General features: G+C 32.8%; 1 protein-coding gene across 2 annotated transcripts in view; it reads right to left on the bottom strand.

Annotated features, from left to right (window-relative positions):
• Positions 1–24,989, bottom strand: part of LOC141830676 (uncharacterized) — a 65,464-nt gene that overhangs the window by 8,186 nt on the left and 32,289 nt on the right. For both annotated transcript variants that reach the window (XM_074718095.1, XM_074718096.1), the window contains 12 exons: positions 23,990–24,086; positions 23,019–23,070; positions 22,563–22,664; positions 22,335–22,481; positions 22,063–22,234; positions 21,715–21,963; positions 21,448–21,602; positions 16,248–16,376; positions 16,037–16,154; positions 1,132–1,327; positions 848–959; positions 618–772 (listed from right to left, as the gene is read on the bottom strand). In XM_074718095.1, the coding sequence (XP_074574196.1) occupies positions 618–772; positions 848–959; positions 1,132–1,327; positions 16,037–16,154; positions 16,248–16,376; positions 21,448–21,602; positions 21,715–21,963; positions 22,063–22,234; positions 22,335–22,481; positions 22,563–22,664; positions 23,019–23,070; positions 23,990–24,086 (1,684 nt within the window). The remainder of the gene's footprint in view (positions 1–617; positions 773–847; positions 960–1,131; positions 1,328–16,036; positions 16,155–16,247; positions 16,377–21,447; positions 21,603–21,714; positions 21,964–22,062; positions 22,235–22,334; positions 22,482–22,562; positions 22,665–23,018; positions 23,071–23,989; positions 24,087–24,989) is intronic.

Raw genomic sequence — 24,989 nt, 5'->3', positions numbered from 1 at the left:
ACGTCAATCCTACAATCTAAAAAGCTATGGACATCTTCTCATTCCAAGATAGGATCTTAATTCTGACAAGCTTGGATGGAAGCTAAACCATGGCATTGTGTCTCCGTTTAGCAATCCATTTTACTAGACCCTAGCATCAAAAACCAATTCAGTGGTATTATGATGCTATTGCTACGAAATAAGAACATAGGAGCTGAATGAATTAAGGACAGCTCTTTCACATGTTACAGAGGACACTAAGCGATTGAAAAACGAAGCACTTATCAAGTATGCTTTATTAACCTGAGAAAATCAACTCCTAGATGGGGAAGAAATCTAGCTTGGTTAACTTAGGGTAAGAAATCTAGTTAGGTTAACTATGTTTCATCCTGTGTTATTCCAATTAAAAAGTTTAAATTACATCCTCCAGCAGAGCTCAGTTAGGACATTTTTAAGATAGATGTATAAAAAATGTAAGAACGTAAACAGATTAAATTATCAAATACCTATCAAATATTAAAAGTATCCTGCATCAATTAAAGTTGTAAAAGTAGTAAAATCTAAAATTAGCACAAAAATTTATCTGCAGTAAGATAATTGAAGAATAAAACTAGTGAGCTTAGATGTGATCAACATACTTGATACAGGCATATCCCAACTGCCGAAACCGATGGAATAGATAAGAAGTGGGAGGACACTGAGGATAATCTCTCGATCTAAGAAATTCATCCTTCAGAACTGACAGTGCAGTAGAAAAGCGAAGAGCTTTGGTTGCATAACTACTACGCAGCTCCTATTGTATAATGAAAGTATTAGATGCAATAGCTTATACAGAAAAGTTGAATCACAAACAATAAAAAGAGGATACCTGTGTAAACTGGGGACCTGCTTGGGATAAAGAAACGGCAAGATCACCACAGACAGGAGAGCCTTTAGCCAAAATATCCAGAGACCTTGGAGTAATACGCAAACTGTCAAACCTGCAAAATCATGCAACCAACAAAGCAAACAAGTATAATTCGCATTAAGAATGGTTAAAGCATTGTAGACCAAGCACATATCCCATTTTCAAACAAACAAATCTGAATAAATTTGATAACACAGATAATTTTGTTTACGTGAATAACAATATATAAAGCATAGAAGAGGCACCTTGTGGATATTTGATATAAGACCTCAGCAAGATCAAGCTTCTGCTCAAAGTGTTGCTGCATGGTAGCAAATCCAATTAGAAGGGGCTCAAGTAGCCCTACAAGACAACTACGTATTTCAACACCCTTTTTCTGCCTAGGATTTATCTCTGTAGGATTTACAAGCAGTATGCGATCATTCAGAGCACCAATTAAGACTGCATCAAGATGAAAAAAGTAAGTAACAGAGAAAAAAGCGGGAACAATTAGAAATGCAAAACTTCCATGGTACAGGATTGCAACAGTAAAAAACAGTTTAGCAAAACACTAAAATATGAAATCAAAGATTCATGAGAGTTGCAGCTGGCATCTTTCTGTAGTATTTATAAGAAACTTTTGACACTATCTTTGCCAAACCTAAGCCTCAATGAGAAAGGTGGAGTTACAGTAGGAGGCAACAACCAACATAAAATTATGCTTAAAAAAAATCTCATGGACATGGACCACAATCATAATTGTTGTAAGATAAGATTGTTACTGTTAAGAATGTCAATATAAATTGGTTAGTTTTCGAACTGTTCGAGTTTTGGGGTTTTGGGGGATAAGCAATTAGCCAATCAATTTAAACAGTTCCAAAAATAACGCCAAATGTGAAAGTTAATGGCGGAATATGTGACCCCAAACAGTTCAACATACAACTGTTTTTCCTTCAATAACCTAATGAGCTGCATATAGTCTTTGCAGTTTTAACAAATGTTAGTCAATTAAAAAGACAACCTAGTCAAATTTTCCACTTAAATTAACATCAGTTATCCATAGAAGAAAATAGATCATTGTCAGAAGTAGTTCTGAAATCAATTTAAACACACAAAACAAGGAAAGGAACCATGTCAAAACATTGAACAATTTTAGCACACAGTCCAGAAAAGAAATTTTTGGAGTTATTCATAAAATGATAATTTAGCAAATCGATGTTTGTTTCAGATTCTATGTAATATTCCTAATTCCCCCCCCCCCCCCCCCCCCCCCCCCCCCCCCCAAAAAAAAAAATAATTATTATTTATAATTTATTTGATTTCATTAATGGTTTTATCACTTTCCAAAATCTTACATTGTTAAAAAGCTGGTCTAGTTGGTTTTTGGTGATTAATTTTGAACCATATGTTCAGGTATCAAGTTAGCTTTCATTTGACTCAAGTTTGGCTCAATTTGGAGCCCAACTTGTTAAGTTTAGGTTGAACCAAATTTGAAAGTCTAGTGAATTTTATTTTCAAGTCAAGGGTTTATTTTTGTTAGCCAATCACTTCGGCTCTTTCTCATCTCATGTGTGCACCAATCTTAGCCGAACCCTTCCCCTAGGTTCTCACCATCACCTTCTACCTTGAACAAGTCCTTCCCAAGGAATTGACCAAGACCATCTCCTCTCCATCCTTTTCTCCTTGATCTCCTCTTCCCCAAGAACTGGTTGCTCTCACTTTTGGAGTTGAAGGACAAAGGACAACAATCATTGAGAGACTTCTACAATGTTAGATAAAGTTCTTGACTCTTTATCCTATTTCATTAGAATTTCAGGGTCCAAGGAGTATCTTTGAGCCTTACCTTGCTATATTGGGTATTTGACAGATAATCACTGTGATTTTGAATGTTTTGGGGGTTGTTTGTTGGTAGGGGCAGTAACATGCTGGAAATTCCAGCATCCCTTTGTAACTCAGGAAGCTTAATTTTCTCTGGTATTACACCTTTTGTTGATCCCTCTTATTGGTTAGTTCTAAGACAATGCAGTGTTGTTAATATTTATTGTGCACTTATTTGATGAGCCTTTTCGTATAAAATTTTGAATCTCATCTTAGGAGGCTAGTTCATGACTCAAATCCTTTAATTTGTTGAAATCGTGCAAAGTGTTTTTCAGCTCAACAATTAAAATTAATTTGCCTAGAATCATAATTTTAAATCTAGGATAATATGCTTTTCTTAGGTTTACTCCTTAAAGGTATTTAGGATGTTTCTTAGAAGCTTCTTGAGTTGGCAACATAGTCCTACAATGGGGTGGGCAGTTCTCCTCTTGGACTCTTTTACTTACAATCCTCGTGCATGAATGGCTTAAAAAATTTCTTATTGGTAAAGAAACAAAAAGTGATGTTTTAATTATAAAAGGGACTAAAATGATATTTTTAAAGCTTGTAAAGGTATAGACAAATAGCTAAGAGAGAGGGGATGCCATAGGGTAAAATACCTTGGCTTTTCTCTTGTTTAAATGCTAAAATATCTCAGAGTCATCTTTGTGAAGTTGTTATAAGCATGCTATCCTAATTCCTATAAAGTGCTATAGATGGCATTTTAAAGCTATGAATGGTATAACTTAATGGTTAATAGAGTTAAATTATCATGTGGTCCCATACTAGAATTTATGTTATTGTGCAAGCTAAAATTAAGGAGTTATGGAAATTAAATTAGGAGAAAGTTTATTTCAAAACATTAATCTCGTGCTCTACTCTATGCTAAATCCTCAAGTTGCTTTACTTAATCTCGTTGACATATTCAGAATTTCCTACTTTTCTTGTGTGATATGTGTATCTATCGTACCCAAATAAACAGCAATTTTAGGTTAGCACATTCATGATGAAAGAAACCCCACACAGTATTCATGCTCACAACTGTTACAGCTTAAAGGGGATTTATTAAAATAAAAAAAATTACAAGGTGGATAAGTCATGTGTAACTTGAGTAGATATATAAAATTGCTTCAAAGATAAAAACACTGGTTTGGGGCTTCATCTATGTTTCCTTTTTACTGTATTGTTATTGGTATTGTAACCATCCTCAAATAATACAAGTGCATTATTTAAGAGAATTCCAACAACATACTGTTAACTTACCTAGAACTCATCATAGTAAACAAATAAGCACATTCTACAGGGGACCTCTATCTATTTTTATTCAGTTGTTTATATTATTTATTTTAAATCCACCAAAGTCAGTCCCAAGCCCGGTTGAAAAAGGACGAAGACTGCACATTAGATTGCCAGCCAACGTAGACTTTTAAAATGTTCAATAATTGGATCCATCAAATTATTATATTAATGCTAGGATGTTTCCAGTAAGGAACGCATTGTAAGGTCCAACTATAACATTTTGGCAAGGATCGATGCATCTCTATGAGAACTCGGGTGTAGAATAAATATTATAAGAAATCTAATTGTCTAAGATTTCAAATATGAAATCTACGAACACTCACTGGTAAAGCAATGAAATTAGTAGATACGATGATTAGAAGAAGAATTAATATTCTATGTGTACAAAAGACAAAATGGATAAAGAGAAGGCAAAGATGATAGAGAATTCGGATTTTAAGTTATAGTACACAAAAATGAGTAAAACTTGTCGATAGTTCGCTAAAGGAAGAAGCAGTAGGAGTAGTAAGACCATGATAGGATTATAACTCTCAAGATAGTGATGTTAAAAAAACTATTAATGTAATTAGCATATATACACCTCAAATAGGGTTAGATGAATACACTAAATCTAGATTTTGGGACGATCTAGATGAAGTATTACAAAATATTCCGCTAACCGAAATAATTTAATAGGAGATTTAAATGAGCATGTAGGAGTGACAAATAAAGAACATGATAGGGTGCATGGGAGTTATGAGTTTAAAATAAGAAATAAAGAAAGGAAAACTATATTGAATTTTACGATAACATATGATCTTATATTAGTTAATACATTTTTTAAGAAAAGAGAAAAATACTTGATCACATTCAAAAGTGAAAATAATAAATCACAAATTTACTTTCTTATGGTTAGGAAAAGGATAGAAAGATTTGTAAAGATTGCAACGCCATCCCTAGAGAAAACGTAACTACCCAACATAAGTTACTAGTATTGGATATACACCTAAAGCATAGTATTAATATAAGAAAAATATACACAACTCCTAAAATTAAGTGATGAAAGTTAAAGGATGACAAACAAAACATATTTAAGGAGAAGATAAAAGTACAAATATTAGGAAAAATATATGGCGACTCAAATACGACATAGGATAAGATAATATCAAAGTTAAAAATAGTAGCCAAGAGTATACTCGGTGAGTTAAAGAGACATGCACCACTAAGTAAAGAATTTTGATGGTAGAATGAGAAAGTACAAGAGAAAGTGAAGAAAAAATGAACAGTCTATACTTGTAAAAATGAGGAAAATAAAAAAATATACAGTAGTCAAGAAAAAGAAAACAATGAATGAAACTAAGAATGAAACTTTTGAACATTTATATCGAAAATTTGATACAAAAGAAAGAAAAAGAGACATTTATAGAATAGGTAAAGTGAGAAAGAAGAAAAGAGATCTTATTAAAATAAAATGTATTAAAGATGAATGCGATAGACTACTAGTAAATGATAAGGAAATGAAAGAGCGACGGAAGAGATTTCATCAATTTTTTAATAAAGATTTAGGTAACAAACTTAACTTAGGTAATTTAAGTAATCAAATGAATATAAAAATTTAAATTTTTATCATAAAATTCAAACTTTAGAAATAGAATAAACTTTAAATGAAATGCAAAATGGAAAAGCAGTTGGACCAAATGATATTCCGATAGAGGCATAGAAATGTCTAGAGAAACAAGGTATTGAATGACTTACAAAGTTATTTAACTTAATATTAAAAATTAAAAAATATCTGATCAGTGAAGGATAAGTACTCTAGTTCTCTTATATAAGAATAAAAGAGAAGTACAAAATTATGCAAACTATAGGGATATTAAACTAATGAGTCATATTAGAAATGAGTAATAGAAAAAAGATAAAGAAGACCACAGTGATCGAAAATCAATTGGGATTTATGCCTGGAAGGTTGACAATAGAAGTTATACCTCTTGTTAAGCAATTACTTGAAAAGTATTAAGAACAGAACCAAAATTTACATATGGTATTCATCGACCTAGAAAAAACTTATGATAGAGTCCCAAGAGAAATTATATGAAAAATTTTAGAAAAGAGAGATATTAATATAACGTATATTGAACTAATTAAGAATATATATGAGGATGTAAAGATAAGAGTGAAGACTTCAGGCGGATTAATCGAAACGTTTTCCATAAAGATAAAATTACATCAAGTATCAACACTAAGTCCCCATCTTTTTATATTAATCAGGGACAAACTCACTAGACACATCCAAGATAAGGTGTCGCAATGCATGTTGTTTGCAGATGATATTGTTTTGGTAAATGAAACACATGAATGAGTAAATATTAAACTCGAATTGTAGTAGGAAATAGTAGAAGTGAAAGGTTATAGGCTTAGTAGAGTAAAAACATAATATATGAAATTTAAATTTAGTAATATTAAACATAATTAGACAATTATTAAGATAGGAGATGATGAATTGTAAAGTTTTAAGTACTTAGAATTATTTTTGCAAAAGAATGGAGGGATTGAGAGATGTCTTCCATAGAATACAAGCGGGATGGTTGAAATGGAGGAAAACATCAGGTATTCTGTATAGTCGTAAAGTATTTCTAAAATTTAAAGGAAAATTTTATAAAATAACGATTAGGTCTACTATGTTATATGGAGTTGAATATTGTGTTATGACTCGAGCACATAAACAGAAGATAAGAGTTACATAAATGAGGATGTTAAGGTAGATGTGCAGACGTACAAAAATGGGCAGGATAAGAAATGAAAATATTAGAAAGAAAGTCGAAGTTGCACCTATTGAGAGAAAACTCCGAAAGACACATTTAAGCTGGTACAAACATATACTTAAACGACCAATAAATACTCCAGTTAGACGATATGAAACTATAACAAATATGCACATCAAATGAAGCGAAAAATAAAAAAAAACTTGATTAGTAACAATAAAATAAGATAAAATTTATTTAAATATAAATGATGATATAAAAGCGGATAAAGACCAATGGCGTAAAAGGATCCATATAGTCGACCCCACCTAGTGGGATAAGACTTGATTGTTGCTGATTATATTATTTCTTTATGCAATATTTGACATTGTAAGGGAAATTATTTTGCACACATCTCAATAGCCCCATCTACATATATATTAGTGAACAAAGAATATTACAAGTACACATTCACAACTTTACATATTCTCACACTAGTCCATAACACTCCCCCTCAAACTAATTTAATATATTATAGAAACTCATTTTTTACAAATATACTCAATTCTATTCTAGGTCCCTTTAAAGATTTGGTAAGAAAGTAACCTTGCTGATCATTAGAGCTAACAAATAAATTAATGATCTTGGATTGCACTTTCTCTATGATCAAATGATAATCAATCTCCATTTACTTTGTTCTCTTTATTGTTTTAAGGCATGTGGATAACAGTTGACTGCCAAAATAGAATTTTATCAACATTACGAGGGGCATATTCCAACATGGTGATCAACTATTTAACCCAAATTAGTATTACTAGGATATATTCCGACTTGGTTTCAGGCTATTCTATCTCTACACTCAATCAAATTATAATGGTAGCTTTCTTGCTCTTCTAATAAATCAGATTTCCTCCCAAGAGACCACAATAGCACTCAATCAAATTATAATGGTAACTTGTTATTCTAGGAAATCAGATGTATCACTCAATCAAATTATAATGGTAACTTGTTATTCTAGGAAATCAGATTTCCTCCCAAGAGACCACAATAGCCCGATGCAGATCATTATGGGAGCTTACCAAATATGCATCTAAGTATCCCACGATCTGGAGAGGAGATTGATGACAAAATAGGATAAGTTTCCTTGAAGTATTTTTTTGAGGTATCATATAGGATTCTTATGGTTTAATACCCAATGGCCACGACATGGGTGACTATTATACTAACAATAAATGAGATGCCAAGTATGTAACTATAAATAATCGAGTTTTCCTACCACTAGCCTAGCCTTCTACATTTAACAAGATCAATGGTTTAGTCCCAAATATACTAGCCTCCCCTTGTCATGATACTATTCTAACATTGGGATTTACTAAAGAGCATCTAATGGCTAATGGTTTAGTCCCAAATATACTAGCCTCTATAAGCATATTGGATGTGTACTTGCACTAAAAAATGTAAATGCCTCCTCTAAGCAAGCAACTTTTATGCCAAAGAAGTACTTGAGATCACCCAAGTCTTTGGTTCTTTACTTTGAAACTGTTAATGGAAATAATCTTTCAATCGTCCAATCTAAGGAAGCAGGTGATGAGAATATCATCCATATAGACAATAAGAAGAATAAGTCTTCCTAACAAAGAGATGATGAGGTAGAATCCATATCAAGGTTTAAATTCTCGTGCTATATTGGTCGGGATGGACAAAATTTGTTGTTCGATCTGCCAACTAATACGACACTGGATTCCGCACAAAACCAATGAGCAAAATAGGACAAAAATTTTACCAACGACGACAGAACAACGAAGCGAAGTTTCTTCTCGCCAAAACTCTAGCAAACTCGAGCAACACCTCCAAGAGGTTGTGATGGCCTTGCGGCTGCCTCGCCTAGCCATAAGCCTGCATCGGCCTCGCAACGACCAAGCAAGGTCGCCTCACGGCTGTCTCACCTAGTCATGAAGCCGTTGCAACTTGCAAAGAGCCTGTGGTGCCATCTTTTTTTGTTTCTCTTCCTCCTTTCTTTTTTAATTCGATTCTATTTATTTTATCAACGACGACAGAACAACGAAGCGAAGTTTCTTCTCGCCAAAACTCTAGCAAACTCGAGCAACACCTCCAAGAGGTTGTGATGGCCTTGTGGCTGCCTCGCCTAGCCATAAGCCTGCTCGGCCTCGCAACGACCAAGCAAGGTCGCGATGGACTCGCGGTTGTCTCACCTAGTCATGAGGCCGTTGCAACTCGCAAAGAGCCTGTGGTGCCATCTTTTTTTGTTTCTGTTCCTCCTTTCTTTTTTAATTCGATTCTATTTATTTTATTTTATTTGTTATTAATAACTTTCCTTTCCTACTATTTTTTCCCCTTTTTCCTTTTTCCTTTTTGCTTTGTTTCTTTTTTCCTTTTCACTTCTTGCTTTATTTTTTTTTCTTTTCCTTTCCTACTAATTGATTACTTTCCCCTTTCATATTTATTTTCTTCTCTACTAATTCTTTTCCTTTTCACTAATTTTTTCCTTTTTCCTCTTTCTCTAGTTTGTTCTCCTTTTCCTTTTTTCTTTATTTTATTTGTTCTTCATTTTCTCTTTCATTTATTAATTTTTTGTTTACTTACGTTCCTTTTTATTCCCCCTAATTTACAAGAATCTCTTTTCTTGTCCTTTTTAGACTAAGAATTTTTTTCCATAAAAATTAAAAATAAATAAATATAACATAATTAATTTTATAAAATATATTATTATTTGAATCAAATTATTCTTAATCTTATAATATAACATAATTATTAATCTTATACTATATTTTATATTTAAAAAGTATCGAAACTACTAAAACTGTATCTTTCCGGTCTCAAAATTTATCCATATAGATAATAAGAAGAATAAATCTCCATGACAAAGAGATGGAATAAAATTCCAAATGATATGCGACACTTTGGTCATGTCACGCTAAAGAAAAGTTAGACTAAGCTTTCCAAACTAAGGTCTCAAAGTTTATTTCAGTCTCTTCAATCACTTATTCAGCTTACAGATAAGGCTAGTCTCCCCATGAGCAATGAACACTAGAGGTTGTTCCATATAATCCTCCTCAAAGAGATCACTATGAAAAAGATGTTTTTGATATCGAATTGATGAAGAGACAAGTGAAAGACAACAACCATAGAGAGAACAGATGACAAATGAAGTGATCTTGGCCATTGGAAAGAAGATATAGAGGTAAACTAGACTATAAATATGTATGGATCATTTTGCAACCAATTGAGCTTTCAACAAGTTGATAGTGTCATGTGAACATCTGGCCATGAAAACTCACCTATATCGCAGTATAAACTTCCCTGGACGAAGAGGAAGCAATTCCCAAGTGTCATTCAAGTCAAAAGCATCCATCCTGTCTGCCACTCTAAAAGAACCTAATGGACATTCCTAGAAATTGACTTTAGGGATAAAGAAAATAAAAAGGCATAGTTATGTGATTTGAAGTGTAGAATATAATATAAGTGGATATGAAGTACAGCACTTTCAAGTATCTTTATCAAATCAGAGAAGGATCGACGACAAAAACTAGTAATTAGAGATCTAAAGAGCCTTGAGGACATGTTAGAGAATTTCATCTCACAGTCATCAATTGTACACCTACAAGGGAGGCTAGTCAAACAATGAATCCTCAATAGCAAAAAATGTGGAAAGTTCCATTGGAGAGTTTGGAAAGGACAATGGAACAAGAACAAGGAGAACTTCCTGCACTAACTTTGATAGAGATAATGTAAAGGGAAAGAAGGGAGTTGGCTCAAAAAATGTCATACTAAAAGAGATAAAAGCTTAATGCAACTCAAAAGAGTAACAATACTAACTTATTTGAGGCAAGAATAACCAATGAAACTACACTTGATGAACCATGCTAATAACTCGTCGCAACCAAGAATTACAAGATAGAGAAACCAAGTACATCTAAAGGGTCTTGTATGAAAATATATAACATCTTGTAAAAAGAAGATAATGAAGGGAATTTAACCACCAAGAGTAGATGATAGCTTACAATTGATAAGATAACATGTAGTGAAAAGAGCATCGCCACTAAAAGAAGGGGGAACATACATATGCAAAAGTAGAGTCTGGCTGGTCTTTATGAGATGTTGATTTTGTTGGTGCAATTGACCTCTGATTAAAGTTAACGACCAAATTTGACTTGACTCGAGTTGAGTTTCGAAGTTTGATCAATATGTTTGTTGACGAGAGTGAGCCATCAAGCAAAAGGAAAATTTATTAGAAAGGGAGATTGTTGGTACAATCGACCTCGGATTAGGTTGACCAAGATTGATTTGAATGTGGATGGTCAAGTGAAAAGTCAAATAGTCAAGGTTGAGAAAAGTCAAATAGTCAAGGTTGATAGGATACTTAACAATGAAAAAGTCCAAGTGAATCATGATTGACCAAACACTTAATAATCGGAAGTCAAATAAAGAGTTAGCAAGAAAAAAATCCAAATAGATCAAGATTGATCAGACACTTAGCGGTTGAAAATCCAACAAAGAGTTGGCATGCAAGGGGAAGCTCAAGTGGGTCATGAAAAACCAGACACTTGACTGTTGAAAGTCCAACAGAAAATTAGCAAAGGCGAAGTCCAAGTGGGTCACGAAGGACTAGATATTTAGCATGAGATGTGAAGTCCAAGTAAATTAAGATCGTCTGAATACTTGGCAATGAGAGAAATCCTAACAAATCATAAAAAATCAGATGTTATATACAAGAAGTGAAGTCCTGATAGATCATGGAGGACCGAATGTCAGACATGAGAAAGGAAGTTTAAATAGGTCAAGGAGGATATGATGTTTGACAATGGTGAAGTATTGGCAAGTCAAAGTTGATCAAATGTTAGGTAGTGGTGAAATCCTAGTAAGTCAAGATTAATTGGATGCTAGATAACAAGAAATCCCGACAAGTCAAAGTTAACCAATTGTTGGGCAAAGAAAACCCTAATAAGTTGAGGTCAAATCGAATACTAAGCAAGACGAGAATTCCATCTTGATAAGATTAACATAAAGGTATCAATCGACTACTAGTTAGTAGCAATAGCCTTATGGGAGTTTGTTATAGATCAATCAACTACTAAATTTGAACAATCGATTGATGGTGCTATTGCAGCAAATAGAATATTTAGAACTCAACTGATTAACTCGATTGATGTCAATTAATGGATTGCTAGTGTGGAATAGTTGACTGTTATCACTATTGCAACAAAGAGAATGTCTAAAACTCGACTACTCAACTCAATTGATTGTTAACTATTCATGGGCATTAATTGATTGTCTCTACTGTTGAAGTAAGCAAAATGTTTACTATTACACTTGACTAATTGGGATCAATCGATTGATGAACACTAACAGTCAACTGTTATGGTCAAAGTTAAGTTGGAACGAGTCGTTCTGCAGATGCAACGTTTGAATTCAGTGTAGCAATCGATTGATGGGCAATATCAATCAATTATTACTTGAAGGCTATAAAAGGAGGGTTTTCGTGGAAAATTTTAATGCCAATTCTTAAAGACATCGAAGGGAAATTACTACTGCATTCCAGATCTTTAGAAAGCAATCCAAAGCATCAAATAATAAGCAAAGATCACTTGTGTAAATTGTTATTTACATTATATTTCGTATTTCTTTGTATTTTGTTTTTCATTATCTTTGTATTTTGTTTATGTTGCTTGTATAAGAATAGGTGTGTAAGATTTCTCCACCTTTAGAAGATGTCCGAGAAGAAGAAAATTAATGAAGTATCGTTAGGAGTAGGCAATAGGAGTCGGGGGATTCCGAACCACGCAAATTGATTTGTTGTGCATGTGTTTTACATTGTGTTTTATTTCTATATTTTCCGCTATGTGTTAACACATTGTAGACAAGCATGATGATCAAGAACCAAGAAAGAATCATGAATCACTATTTACCCCCCCCCCCCCCCTCTAGTAACATCATCGGTCCCAACAGATTCTTCTATCTTATTACATCATTTTGCTAATGTGTGTAAAAAATTAAAGATTGATGAGAATAGCTTACCCAATAAGAACAATTGAAAGGAGTAGGAGACAGAAGTCTTCCTAAGCATTATCACTACGTAAAACCTTAATACAAATGTCAAACTTATTTTTAACTTCAATATAAAGGAGCAGTCCGGTGCACGAAGCTCCCGTCAATACGGGATCCTAGGGAAAGGTATATTGTACGCAGTTTTACCCTACTTTGCAAGAGATTATTTTCGAGACTCGAACCTATAACTTCCAGGTCACACGGCAGCAACTTTACCGTTGCACTAAGGCTCCCCTTCAATATAAAAATAAAAATAAAAAACACCAAAAATATTCTTTTATTAGAAAACAACTAAGTCATCCAAAAAAATAATCATTGATAAAGGTCACAAAATATTTCAAACCAAAAGTACAACAGATACAACATAGGCCCTAGATATTTGAATGATTAAGAGCATCCTATGCGAAACCACATTTATGATCATGTCTAAAGAAAAGGACTCGGTATCTTTACCTAACTTGCAAGGCTCACAATCAAGGGATTGAAGACTAGATGAACTAGGAAGCATTTGTTTCAAATGGTAAAAAGCAAGATGACTAAGATGGTTGTTAATTTGGAGAAGGAAAAATGTAGCTAAAAGGGCTGAAGATAATGAGTAAAGTCCACAAGACAACTCTAGTAGATTCAAGAATCTCGACCACTAGAGTAATGAAGTGCTCACACGAACTTTAGCCTATGAAACATACTCAAATAGTAATGACTGAGGAAGCATAATTCTTTTTCGTTTAAGTTTTTTGCGGTAATGATTAAGAACCCAAAAATGGTAGGACAAGTCACAGAATTAGAGGCATTGAAGTAGTGTCGAAGAAATCCGAAATTCAAAATGGTGCACTGTTCATTGAATCGAGCATGGTTGAACGAAAATAATGGGATGTCTAGATTGTGGTTGAAATGATCACTGAATCGAACACGGACCAAGAAAAGAATGGAATGTCTAGATTTGGCTGATAGCCTCTTAGGGATGAATTTGCAGGTGCTTGGGATGGCTAAACTTGTTACGCTTGAGAATGGTCATAGTATCCAACCCAAGGAATGATGCAAAGGACAAACAATGCAATGGCTAAGAGCAAAGAAAATCAACACTGAGGGAAACATCAAAGGGAGATAATTCCTCTTAGCAAAGGAAGGTGGTTAGCATAAAAGTGATTCACAAGCTATTCTCCTTTATCTATTGAGCTCTTCACAAGCTATTCATTCATGTATTATTTTGTCTCCAATGCACACCTAGTGGGCATAATTATGCTCATACCCAAGATTTGCAACCTGAAACAAGTCCTTAGCTCCCTCGCGGTTGTCGATGTTGTATTGTCACTCAAAGATAACCTAGATGATTCCAGCATTTTTTTTTCATTTCTTGTTGATGGAATTTATCTCTTGTGATACATGGATGTTGTAATCTTTCTAATAAGTGAACCTTCTTATTATTTTCCTTGAGTTGATTTTTGGCTTAAATTTAAAGTGGTGAAAATAATTTACACTTTTAAAAATGTCAAAATCTATTTAATATTGCTTTTGTGAAGCTTAATCTTTAAAACTTTGTTTATATGGTGTGATTTATATGGTACAACAAGCTTGAATCCATATTCAATCATGTGTATAATTATTTGTACTTGCAAGTCGTTGGGTGCAAACAGGTTGCCTCCACAACATATAGGGGAAAACTATCAAAAAACAATTTTAAAAAGTCATCAAATTTTGTTAATTATAGAAATTACTATGATAGGAAAGTTCCTCTTGGAGCATTACATTCTAATAATAACCAGACTTATGACTTTGTCAAATCAGTTCACTTTAAATTTGAGGGCATAAACTAGATTAATAAAGCATATTTGAACTTTTATGGAAAGGTAGTAGCATCACTTGTCATATTGAACTAATTAACGATATGTATAAGGATGTAACGACCAGAGTGAAGACTTCAGACGGATTAACTGAAGCATTTACAATAGAGATAGGATTACATCAAGGATCAGCTTTAAATCTTTATCTTTTTATACTAATCATGTACGAACTCACTAGACACATTCAAGATACAATATCGTGGTGCATGTTATTTGTAGATGATATTATTTTAGTAAATGAGACACATAAAGGAGTAAATGCTAAATCTTAATTGAAAACACTAGAAATGAAAGATTTTAAATTTAATGGAGTAAAGGTAGAATATATGAAATTTAACTTTAGTAATATTAAACGTAATGAGACAATTGTTAAGATAGGAGATGACGAATTATCTGGAACTGAAAGCTTTAAGTATTTAGAATTATTTTTGTAAGACAATGGAGGAGTTGAAAGATGTCTTACCTAAAATACAAGCAGGATGATTGAAATAGAAAAGAGCATCGGATGTTTTATGTGATTGTAAAGTACCTCTAAAACTTAAAAGGAAGTTCTCTAAAACGGCGGTTAAACCTACTATGTTATATGATGTTGAATGTTAGACTATGATTCAAGCATATGAGCAAAAGATGAGAATTACAAAGATGAGGATGTTAAAGTAGATGTGTGAACATATAAGAATAGGCAAAATAAGAAATGAGAACATTAGAAAGAAAGTCGAAGTTGCATCTATTGAGGAAAAACTCCGAGAAACACGTTTAAGATGACACAAATATATACTTAGACGACCAATAAATGTTCAAGTCTAGTGATGTGAAACTATAACAAATATGCACATCAAATGAGGAAGAGAAAACCTAAAAAAACTTGGTTAGCAATAATAAAATAAAATAAAATTTATTTAAGTATAGATGATAATATAGTCGGAGATAGAGTCTAATGATGTAAAAGAATCCATATAATCAACCCTACCTAGTAGGATAAGACTTGATTGTTGTTGTTGTAAACTAGATCAATAAAGCAAATTTGAACTTTTATGGAAAGGTATTAGCATCACTTGTCATATAAGTTACCAATTAGTAATCTTCTGCCATTCAAACTGTTACCCTAAGGTTAAGTAATTCTAAAGCTGTTTTCACCAAAATAACAAAAAGCAAAACATCAACCAATGGAACTAAATAAAAACAAATCTCTTGCAATGAATCCATTTTAAATTAGGGAAAACTTTGTGTTCAAAAATGAACTTTTTATGCTCTACACGCTTATCTTCTGTACACACTACACTTTTGACTGTTTTAATGTGCAATCTAAGAGAAGATGGATAAAATTGCCTAATAACTAAACAAGACTGAAAAAAATTGTTATGTACCTACAAATTAAAACAACTCACCAGAATAAGGCATACTAATTGAAATAATAGTTCGGACTTTGCTATCCCATCCGAGAACACTAACTGCAGTAGTGCTTGAAAAGAGAAGCGCTGGACCAACCCATAGAAGGGACCGGAAGTACAATGATGTTAAGGTACTAACAAAACCTAAAGAATGTAGATAATAAATACCAAGTTCAAAGATAATGAAGGCTTCAGATTAAAAGGATATTGATGGAAATCCTCTATCAAATTTGGCTGAACTGCTAGATAGAATATCCAGATCAGCCGAACAGATTAGAACTCTATGACTAGTTAGTATTCCAGCAACTTGACCTCGAAGAGTTTCTTGCCAGTGAACCTGCACAAGCAAAATAGATGAGGTAAGAAAGAAACTAGAAATACCAGTGTCAAAGAAAAAACGGTGGTATTATTTATAATTGTATTTGATAAAAGAACTGAGAGCCAAATTTTATAACTAAGAAATAACAAGATTTAGTGACTCCTAACCAAGGTTTACAGTCATGAACTATGCCGGTCGTAACAGAGTTTCAATCTTTAACTAGAACGATACTTTGACTAGAATGATACAATTTCGATACTCTATCATATCATCTCGATACGGATGCAGTCTTATTTACTTTTAAGTATACCAATAAAAAAAATCATTTCCATTAATATTTGAGAGTAATAGGTGATAAATTATTCAGACAATCTTGATCATTTTGTTTATAGAGCTATTAACATCAATATATCATATAATCTTCTCTTTCAATAAACAATGATATATTTTTTAGTTTCCTTTTTACTTAATTTTGTTTTTTGGATTGAAAGCAGATAACTATTTCTAGTTGTTTACTTTGTAGGAAGTCGGAATTCATTAGCCAACCGAAGAAAAAGCTTCATGTGTATAAGATGTGCATTCTACATTCAGAAAGTAGACCTATATCAAATTTATATTCATGTAAATTAATGATCAACAACAACAACCAAGTCTTATCCTATTAGGTGGGAGTCGGCTATATGAATCGTTCTACCTCATTGGCTTTATCCCCTGCAATACCATCATTTATATTTAAATAATTTATATCTTATTTTATAGTTATTAACCAAGTCTTTTTTTATCTTCCTCTTCCGCGTTTGATGTGCATATTTATCAAAGTTTCATATCGTCCAACTAGAGTATTTATTGGTCGTCTATGTACATGTTTGTATCATTTTAAATGCGTCTCCCAAAGTTTTCAATCAATAGGTGCAACTCCGACTTTCTTTCTAATATTTTCATTTCTTATCTTATTCATCTTTCTATGTCCGCACATCCGCCTTAGTCCTCATCTATAAAACTCTCATCTTCTGCTCATGTGTTTAGTCATAGCTCAATATTCAACTCCATATAACATAACAGGTTTAACCGTCATTTTGTAAAACTTTTCCTTTAGTTTTAGAGGTACTTTACGATCACAAAGAACACTTGACGCTCTCCTTCATTTCAACAATCTTGCTTGTATTCTATATAAGACATCTCTCAATCCCTCTATCTTTTTGCAAAAATGATCCTAAATCCTTAAAGCTCTCAGTTACAATCAATTCGTCATCTTTTATCTTAACAATTATCTCATTACGTCTAATATTACTAAATTTATATTTCATATATTCTGACTTTACTCTACTAAACCTAAAATCTTTCACTTTTAGTGTTTTTTGCAAGATTCAAGTTTAGCATTTACTCCACGTGTCTCATCTACAAAAACAATATCATCTGTAATCAATAAGCACCACAGTACCACATATTGGATGTGTTCGTTCGTCCATGATTAATGTAAAAAGATAGGAACTTAGAGTTGATCATTGATATAACCCTATTCTTATGGGAAATACTTCAATTAATCCGCTTAAAATTTTCACTCTTGGCATTATATTCTCATACATATCTTTAATTAGTTCAATATACATTATGCTAACACCTCTATTTTTTAGAATTCTCTATATAATTTTCCTTGGAATTCTATTATAAATTTTTTCTAGATTGACGAATACCATATATATAAGTCTTGCTTCTATTTGTGATACTTTTCAATTAGTTGTCTGAGAAGATGTATAGCTTCTATTGTCGACCTTCCAAGCATAAATCTAAATTGATTTTCGATCACCATGGTCTCCTCCTTTAGCCTTTTTCTATTACTCTTTCCCCTTATTAGTTTAATATCCCTATAGTTTGTACAATTTCGTACGTCTCTGTTATTCTTATATAAGAGAACTAGAGTACTTACCCTCTACTAATCAGACATTTTTTTCATTTGCAATATCAAGTTGAATAATTTTGTAAGTCATTCAATATCTTATTTTCCTAGACACTTCCATACCTCTATCGGAATATCATCGGATCCAACTATTTTTCCATTATGCATCTCATTTAAAGCTTGTTCTACTTCTAAAGTATGAATTCTATGATAAAAATTTAACTTTTTATACTCATTTAACCTACTTAAATTATCTAAGTTAAGTTATTCACCTAAACTTTCATTAAAAATTTGATGAAAATACCTCTTCCATCACTCTTTTATTTCCTCATCATTTAATAATATCATATTGCATTCATCTTTAATATATTTTATTTAGATAAAATCTCTTATCTCCTCTCTCTCGGTTTAGCTATTCTATATATATCCCTTTCCTCTTCATTTGTATCCAATTTTCAATATATGCGTTCATAGGTTTCATTTTTTGCTTCATTGGCCTCTTTCTTGACTACTGTATACTTTTTTAAGTTTTTCTCATTCTTAGAAGTATATAATATCTTATAGGTTGTTTAATTTTCCTTCACTTTCTCCTATACTTTTTCATTCCACCATCAAGATTATTTACTTAGTGATATACGTCTAGTTGACTACCGAATACACTCTTGGCAACTATTGATCATATTAATAAAAATATTATTTTTGCAAAATATCTTATTGTAATCTTTTACATCTAAAATTAAAAAGAATCAATTTTTTATTTTCAAAATTCAACTACTCTACCAAATATTATTGTATATTCGTCTAATTATTGTAGTCATTTGACAAGATATAAGTATCAATATTTATTTATTTTGCATCATCTTTATATCAAAATAAAGCTAAATTAGTAGAATTATATCATCTTTGCTAAGCAATAATGCGATATTAAAAATAAATTAACCATATAAATGCATTATTTCCTTACAAAAGATAATATTTAAATCTTCGATCCAAACTTCAACATAAATAGCTTTGAAATGTAAGGATATCCCAGAGAACAATTTATACAATTTTTCATTGGTTATTTGTAATACATAATCTTTGTGTTGGAAACATCATTTGATTTATTGCATTTAGTATCCTATGATTGGGACCATTAACAAAGATAGAGGAAAAGCTTTGGTTCTAGTATGAGCCAATTAAAAATATCAAAAGTGAGAATCTATCAAAAAAGGTACTAAACTCTTTCTTCACTATAAGAATTATTACTATATTCTATTTTTCTTTCAATTAAAATTCTCATTGCTATTAATTTCAAAGTTTGTCATTATTTAAGCTGAATCAGACTGATTATTAGGCTTTAGGGATCTCTAATTGGGATCTAGTTGAGTAATTTCAATAGACTTTATCGTCAAGGTCGAGTAGGTTCAAATTGAGTTTAATTCAGATTTGACTTGATTAACTTAGGATCAAACACGATGACTCTTCTCATGATGGCTCTTTCTCGCTCTCTCTCATCACACTGATTCTTGCATGCAATGCCCACACACTCTCTCTCTTCATCTCTTTAGTAACACCAGAGCGAATCGAGCAGCAATGATCATCTCTCTCATTCTCGATCTCACTGTCTCTCCTTCCCAAGCTTCTCCTTCAGTGCCTTGTGTCGGTATTGATCCATTCCACATCTCGATAAGAGAGCAGAATGAAAAATCTCACCTGTGTCAACCAGCACAGCATAAGATTTTAATCTGTACTTTGGCTCACATAACTAAAGTATTTGGTAATTTTCCTGATGCAAACAATTGGAGATCTCTTTGCCTAAGCTTAAGAAAGCATGAGAGAGCAGGAAATACAGGGGAATTAAATTCAATAATCAAAAAGATCTCAAATGATAGCTTTGCGCAATTACTTACACTTCTACAATCTGATTGAAATAAACTAGGTTGAATTATGAAAAGGACAAAGTAAAATTATTTTAATTAAAAAATGACAATAGAATAATAAGCAAATAAGGACATGGTCAAGATCTGGAAACCATCTAGCTCTTTGAATCGGTTTATTATGCATGATATTCCAGCATGACGAGGAACTCAAGTCTCACAAGTTTAGTAATCCAATGTGAAAGCAAAAATTTCTAAAGAACAATATGATTTAGAAAATGCTTTGAGACAAGTGAATCGTTTGTGCATTCTGTGATGAAGTTATTTTAGAAAACTAGAGATTTGCATATCAGAAATTTCTTCAATTTTTGCCTTTGGACAATCAACCACAAAAGCACATGTTGAAATCTCAAGCATAGACAGTTGTGAACACTATTGATGGAATTATCAAATAGTCATGGTTTGGTGATGCCTTGAAGGAAAATCAAACAAACATATACGATGCTCCAAAATCTCCTATTAAGATTTCACAAATCATCATAAATAATTTGTTGAACAAGAGGTGGTTCAAATGCAGGTAATATTCCTAATCCATTGACGGTTAATCCTTTGCCTTCTTTTCATTGCAATAAGTTTTTCCATTAGGACTTACTGAAAAAGTTGTCTCGATCACAACTTGAAACAATTCACTCAACAGCACTTAGGTAATGACAATCAGAAAAAAAAAAAAAAAAAAACTACTAGATAATAGCACAACACAATGAGAAAAAAAGATAGATGGCCCCAGTTACTTGAGATTCAGTTTGTTTGTTATTTTTATAGATTGGTAGCTAGCTTGCATGACTGAGTTGGGTAGACCGTGTATTTTTAAACCAAAGAAGCTGGTGAACTGGTGACCCATTCCCTTATTTGGTTGAAAATGCCAAAATCAGGTTCAAGCAGATTTTTTATTGACTTGGCCCAGAGAAATTTTGCTTCCAGCTCCTAATTAAAAGGACACAATCTGGTCTGGTTTTCAAAACATTGGTGATGAGTAATGACCCATATCATGTGTTGATACAGGTCAACATTAGAATAGTAGCACCTTGATTAGGGATCAAAATGAGTAGAAAAAGTAATATTTAAAATCTTGCTACAAAAATGATAAAAACAATACAAGACATCAAGCCTGCAATTACCAAGTGTAATTCCAGAGTGTAAACCTGTAGGAAATAACCAAACAGAAATACAAGAGGCATAAATGAAAGAGTAAATATCACATAGGACAAAATTACAATAGTTGTCAGAGTCATTTTTGCCAGCATAGAAAAAAAAAGGAAACAAAAGATAGCACCTGAAGAACAGTTTCATTTGGTTTCAGCTTGATGAACTTCTTTCCATCAGTTTTTGTTGAAATATACTGTCCATCATCATTTGATAGGCGATATCCCTGAAGCAGTTTGGCTAGTCCAATGTGCTTACCAGAGATAACATACAACAGAGTTGTCTCTGAAAGAAAGGAAATTGGCATTATCAAACACTAGTTGTTATTTTGAGCTAAAGAAAAATTCTAGAGTAGACAATATTTTTCTGTATTTGAAAGGATAGGTTAGATATCCACCTAATGGAGATGAGAATATGCGATCAACCTCTGTTTCAAAAGAAAATTGAAGAGGCCCTTGATTTGAGGCAACATTAGACTCTGTAAATGAGTTTTCATCCAGTGCTCCATTTTTCTCATTGGCTCCTTTTTTTTCATTGGCTTCTTGAGAAGTTGCTCCTTGCAAAATATAAAGAGCAAGACTAGTTCTATCTTCATCTAGAATAGCATAGTGGTTGTCACCAGGGCCCAAAAAAGCTGCATCTTGACCTGCAAAATCAGAGGAAAATTAGCAAAGAGAAAAAACAAGTAATTCAAATTAGCAAAAAGAAAAAACAAGTAATTCAAATGCACTCAGGAAAGAGCTACCTTTTACAGAAGTTCCTTTAGTATTAATTGACTGAATATCTGTCTGCTCCCAGTAAAGAACAACCTCATAAACAACACCATTAGCACCACTCAATTCAAAGACAACAAGAAATAGATGCTGCTTCGCACTGTAAATCATTGTCTTGGGAGAACACTCGACATTTCCAGGAATCTGAATAAATTTGATAAATAAAAGTCAAATGGACAATATATTCTAGTGTGCTGATTCTCAATTACAGAAGAAAAGATGAAAACAAGCCACTCAGTTGTACCATGGAGTATAATTTCTTGTATAGGTTATCACCTCCAGAAGCAATATTATAAGCCATGAGGTTGAATCCATCAAGATAAAATGCTTTAGCAGGATATTGAACGACACGATTCTCTTTATTGAAGAAATTCAATTCCAAATGGAAAGGCTGGTACAATGAAGCAGTTATTAAAAGAACACAATATAGTTCAACATCAAAGAAGAAAAAGGAACAGTGACAAATAGACACCTGACAAACAGGAACATCTCTCAGTTGATTTTTGGCATCTGAGATAGTAATGATAGGCAACCGAGATATAGGGCCACTTTTAGCATGTCCTTCCATAAAATGCTGCCAAATGTTTTTAAAATATAATTCAGAGAATTGGAGAATCGAATGTAAATAGATGTAGAAGAAATGAACCGACAGACAAAAGGCTGGTTAAAAGACAAGATTGCAGGGACACATCTGTTCTAAACCACAACATGACAATCATGTCGACATCCAAGGTAGTTTGCATTATGGAGACATAATATTTATGTTTCTCATAGATTGATGACAATAGAAAAATGATATGGAACTGATAGTTATATATGATTTAAGGCTCAGACTTTAATTCATAATGCCCATAAGAAAACCAAAACCATAATATATAATATTGGCTCTTTATATTGTACAAATACATAGGTTCCAAATAGTGCTTACACTATGAAGAAATGCCTTCCTTGCAATATCTGAAATTGTTAGCTGACTTTGTCTGGAACAAAAAAATAGTGCATGTTACTAAAGTTCATAACATGGATTACTAAAGAAAAATAAACACTAAGAACCCCAATTTTTCATGACAATAATCAATCTTCAAATTAAATGATTCGCCATAATAAGTATTAAGAGAAGATAACAAACATATCCATTTTATGTTAAGCTGCCAAACAGGTACATATCTTGGTACTTAAAAGACCATTATTATTTGATATGAAAACAAAACTGAATCATACCCTTAACTACTCAGTTATAGAGAGCAATCATGCTGGATGAATTGGATTTAAGTTGGCATGTTTCCGTATCATATTTGTCTTTACCGAAGGCAATCTTTTAGTACTCTTTAATTGTGAAGTAAACTAGTAATTTTGTTCCTAAATCATTTGTACAAGAAATTAAGGATTTGGAATTTTTCTACACTTTCATAAACACCTATAACCTACTTCGAACAAAAATTAAGAAAAAATTTTAAAATTAAAAAAAAAAACTTTTATATATAAAATAATAAACTCAGAATCAACTGAAACTGGACATAGCCCAAATAGTGGACTGATGAGATTTGATCATTCATAAAGGCTACAAAACTTAGTTTTACTTGGCTTTGATTACAGTGACTGGAATCCTAGTCATGTTATGATTTATTATATGCATTGGAAACCGCATTTGATTCTCAAACCTTTCATTGAGTAATCATCCACTGAGAACAACCCAAGAAAAACATGAAGATTTAAAGGGCTACTTTTGTGACAGCACTATGGGATAGCAAGAGAAAGAATTCTACATTGGCTAAGCATCCCTATCTTCATTTAGTTTTGTATTTTAATTTTGATGTATCATAACTAGTTAGACAATAGTTGGTGATTTTATTTGATAATTGATATATGAAGTGCCAGAAAAACCAGGATGAAGCAAACCCCTTGAAATGATGCTCTTGAAGCTGAGCTTGAAGCTGGTGATCTGCTAGCATACCCGAGGAACCTAAAGCAGAAAGCTTTTCCTTCAGGACAGCAGCTGTAATATGAGATGTCAAATGATTAGCATCTGAAAGGAATGCAGCAGAGGAATACAACTAAATCAAACTTGTCACAATAAAATATAGGCTACAAACAATCCCTTTCATAACTCAAGAAAAAACAAATGATCTTTCAGCGATCATGGTTCTGAATGTCAGCCTGTTGAAGCTGATTACCAGTCCGACCAAGCCCCATTCCTCATTATCAACTAGGCTCATATGAGTGCAAGCCACTATACCTTTTGTCCCATAACAAGTACCATTCCCATGACTAAACTACAATTTTTTCTTTCCTTTTCCAATAACTTAAATTTTGACTGCCACTCAGAGACAATCCACTAACAAAATGTACCTCAGTTTAATGTTATTCCATATCCAAACCTCTCTGAAAACACACACACAAAAAAGAAACCTATCATTCCACCACAAATTTCTCAATCCTTTCTTATTAAATTTTAAGGTTTGATGAATATATACTCATTCAAGATTTCATTCAAATGGAGATCAAGTAGATCCACCATGGATTAAAATCTCGTTCCATGCCGGTCAACATAGGTGGAACTTCTTGTTCTAGCAGTTGACTAGCACATGGAAAACCCCAACACAGCTTGAATGCAGTCGAAGTCATCCTTTGAGGTCTATGAAACTTATGCAAGGTCAGCAAAACTTCCGTGAAAGTCATGAATGTGAAGTCATAAGCTTGTATGCTGTTTTGGATCAGCAAGTTCATGAGATGGTTCAACATTGGAACATCACACTAATGCAACCAGAGTCTTCCTTGCAGGTCGGTAAAGCTTCCGCACAGGTTGGGAATTGTTTCAAAAGGTTACAAGGTGATTCAAATCCACAAGGTCTCAAGGTGTTTTTAGGATTGGAACGTCACAACAAAATAGTTCGGGTCT

The sequence above is a fragment of the Curcuma longa genome, chromosome 6 (assembly GCF_044706935.1).
Source record: "Curcuma longa cultivar G26 ecotype Majalengka, Jawa Barat chromosome 6, ITB_CL_G26_1.1, whole genome shotgun sequence".
Taxonomy (NCBI): domain Eukaryota; kingdom Viridiplantae; phylum Streptophyta; class Magnoliopsida; order Zingiberales; family Zingiberaceae; genus Curcuma; species Curcuma longa.
Note: the sequence above shows the minus strand (reverse complement) of the source record. Positions and strands in the feature narration are given on the sequence as shown.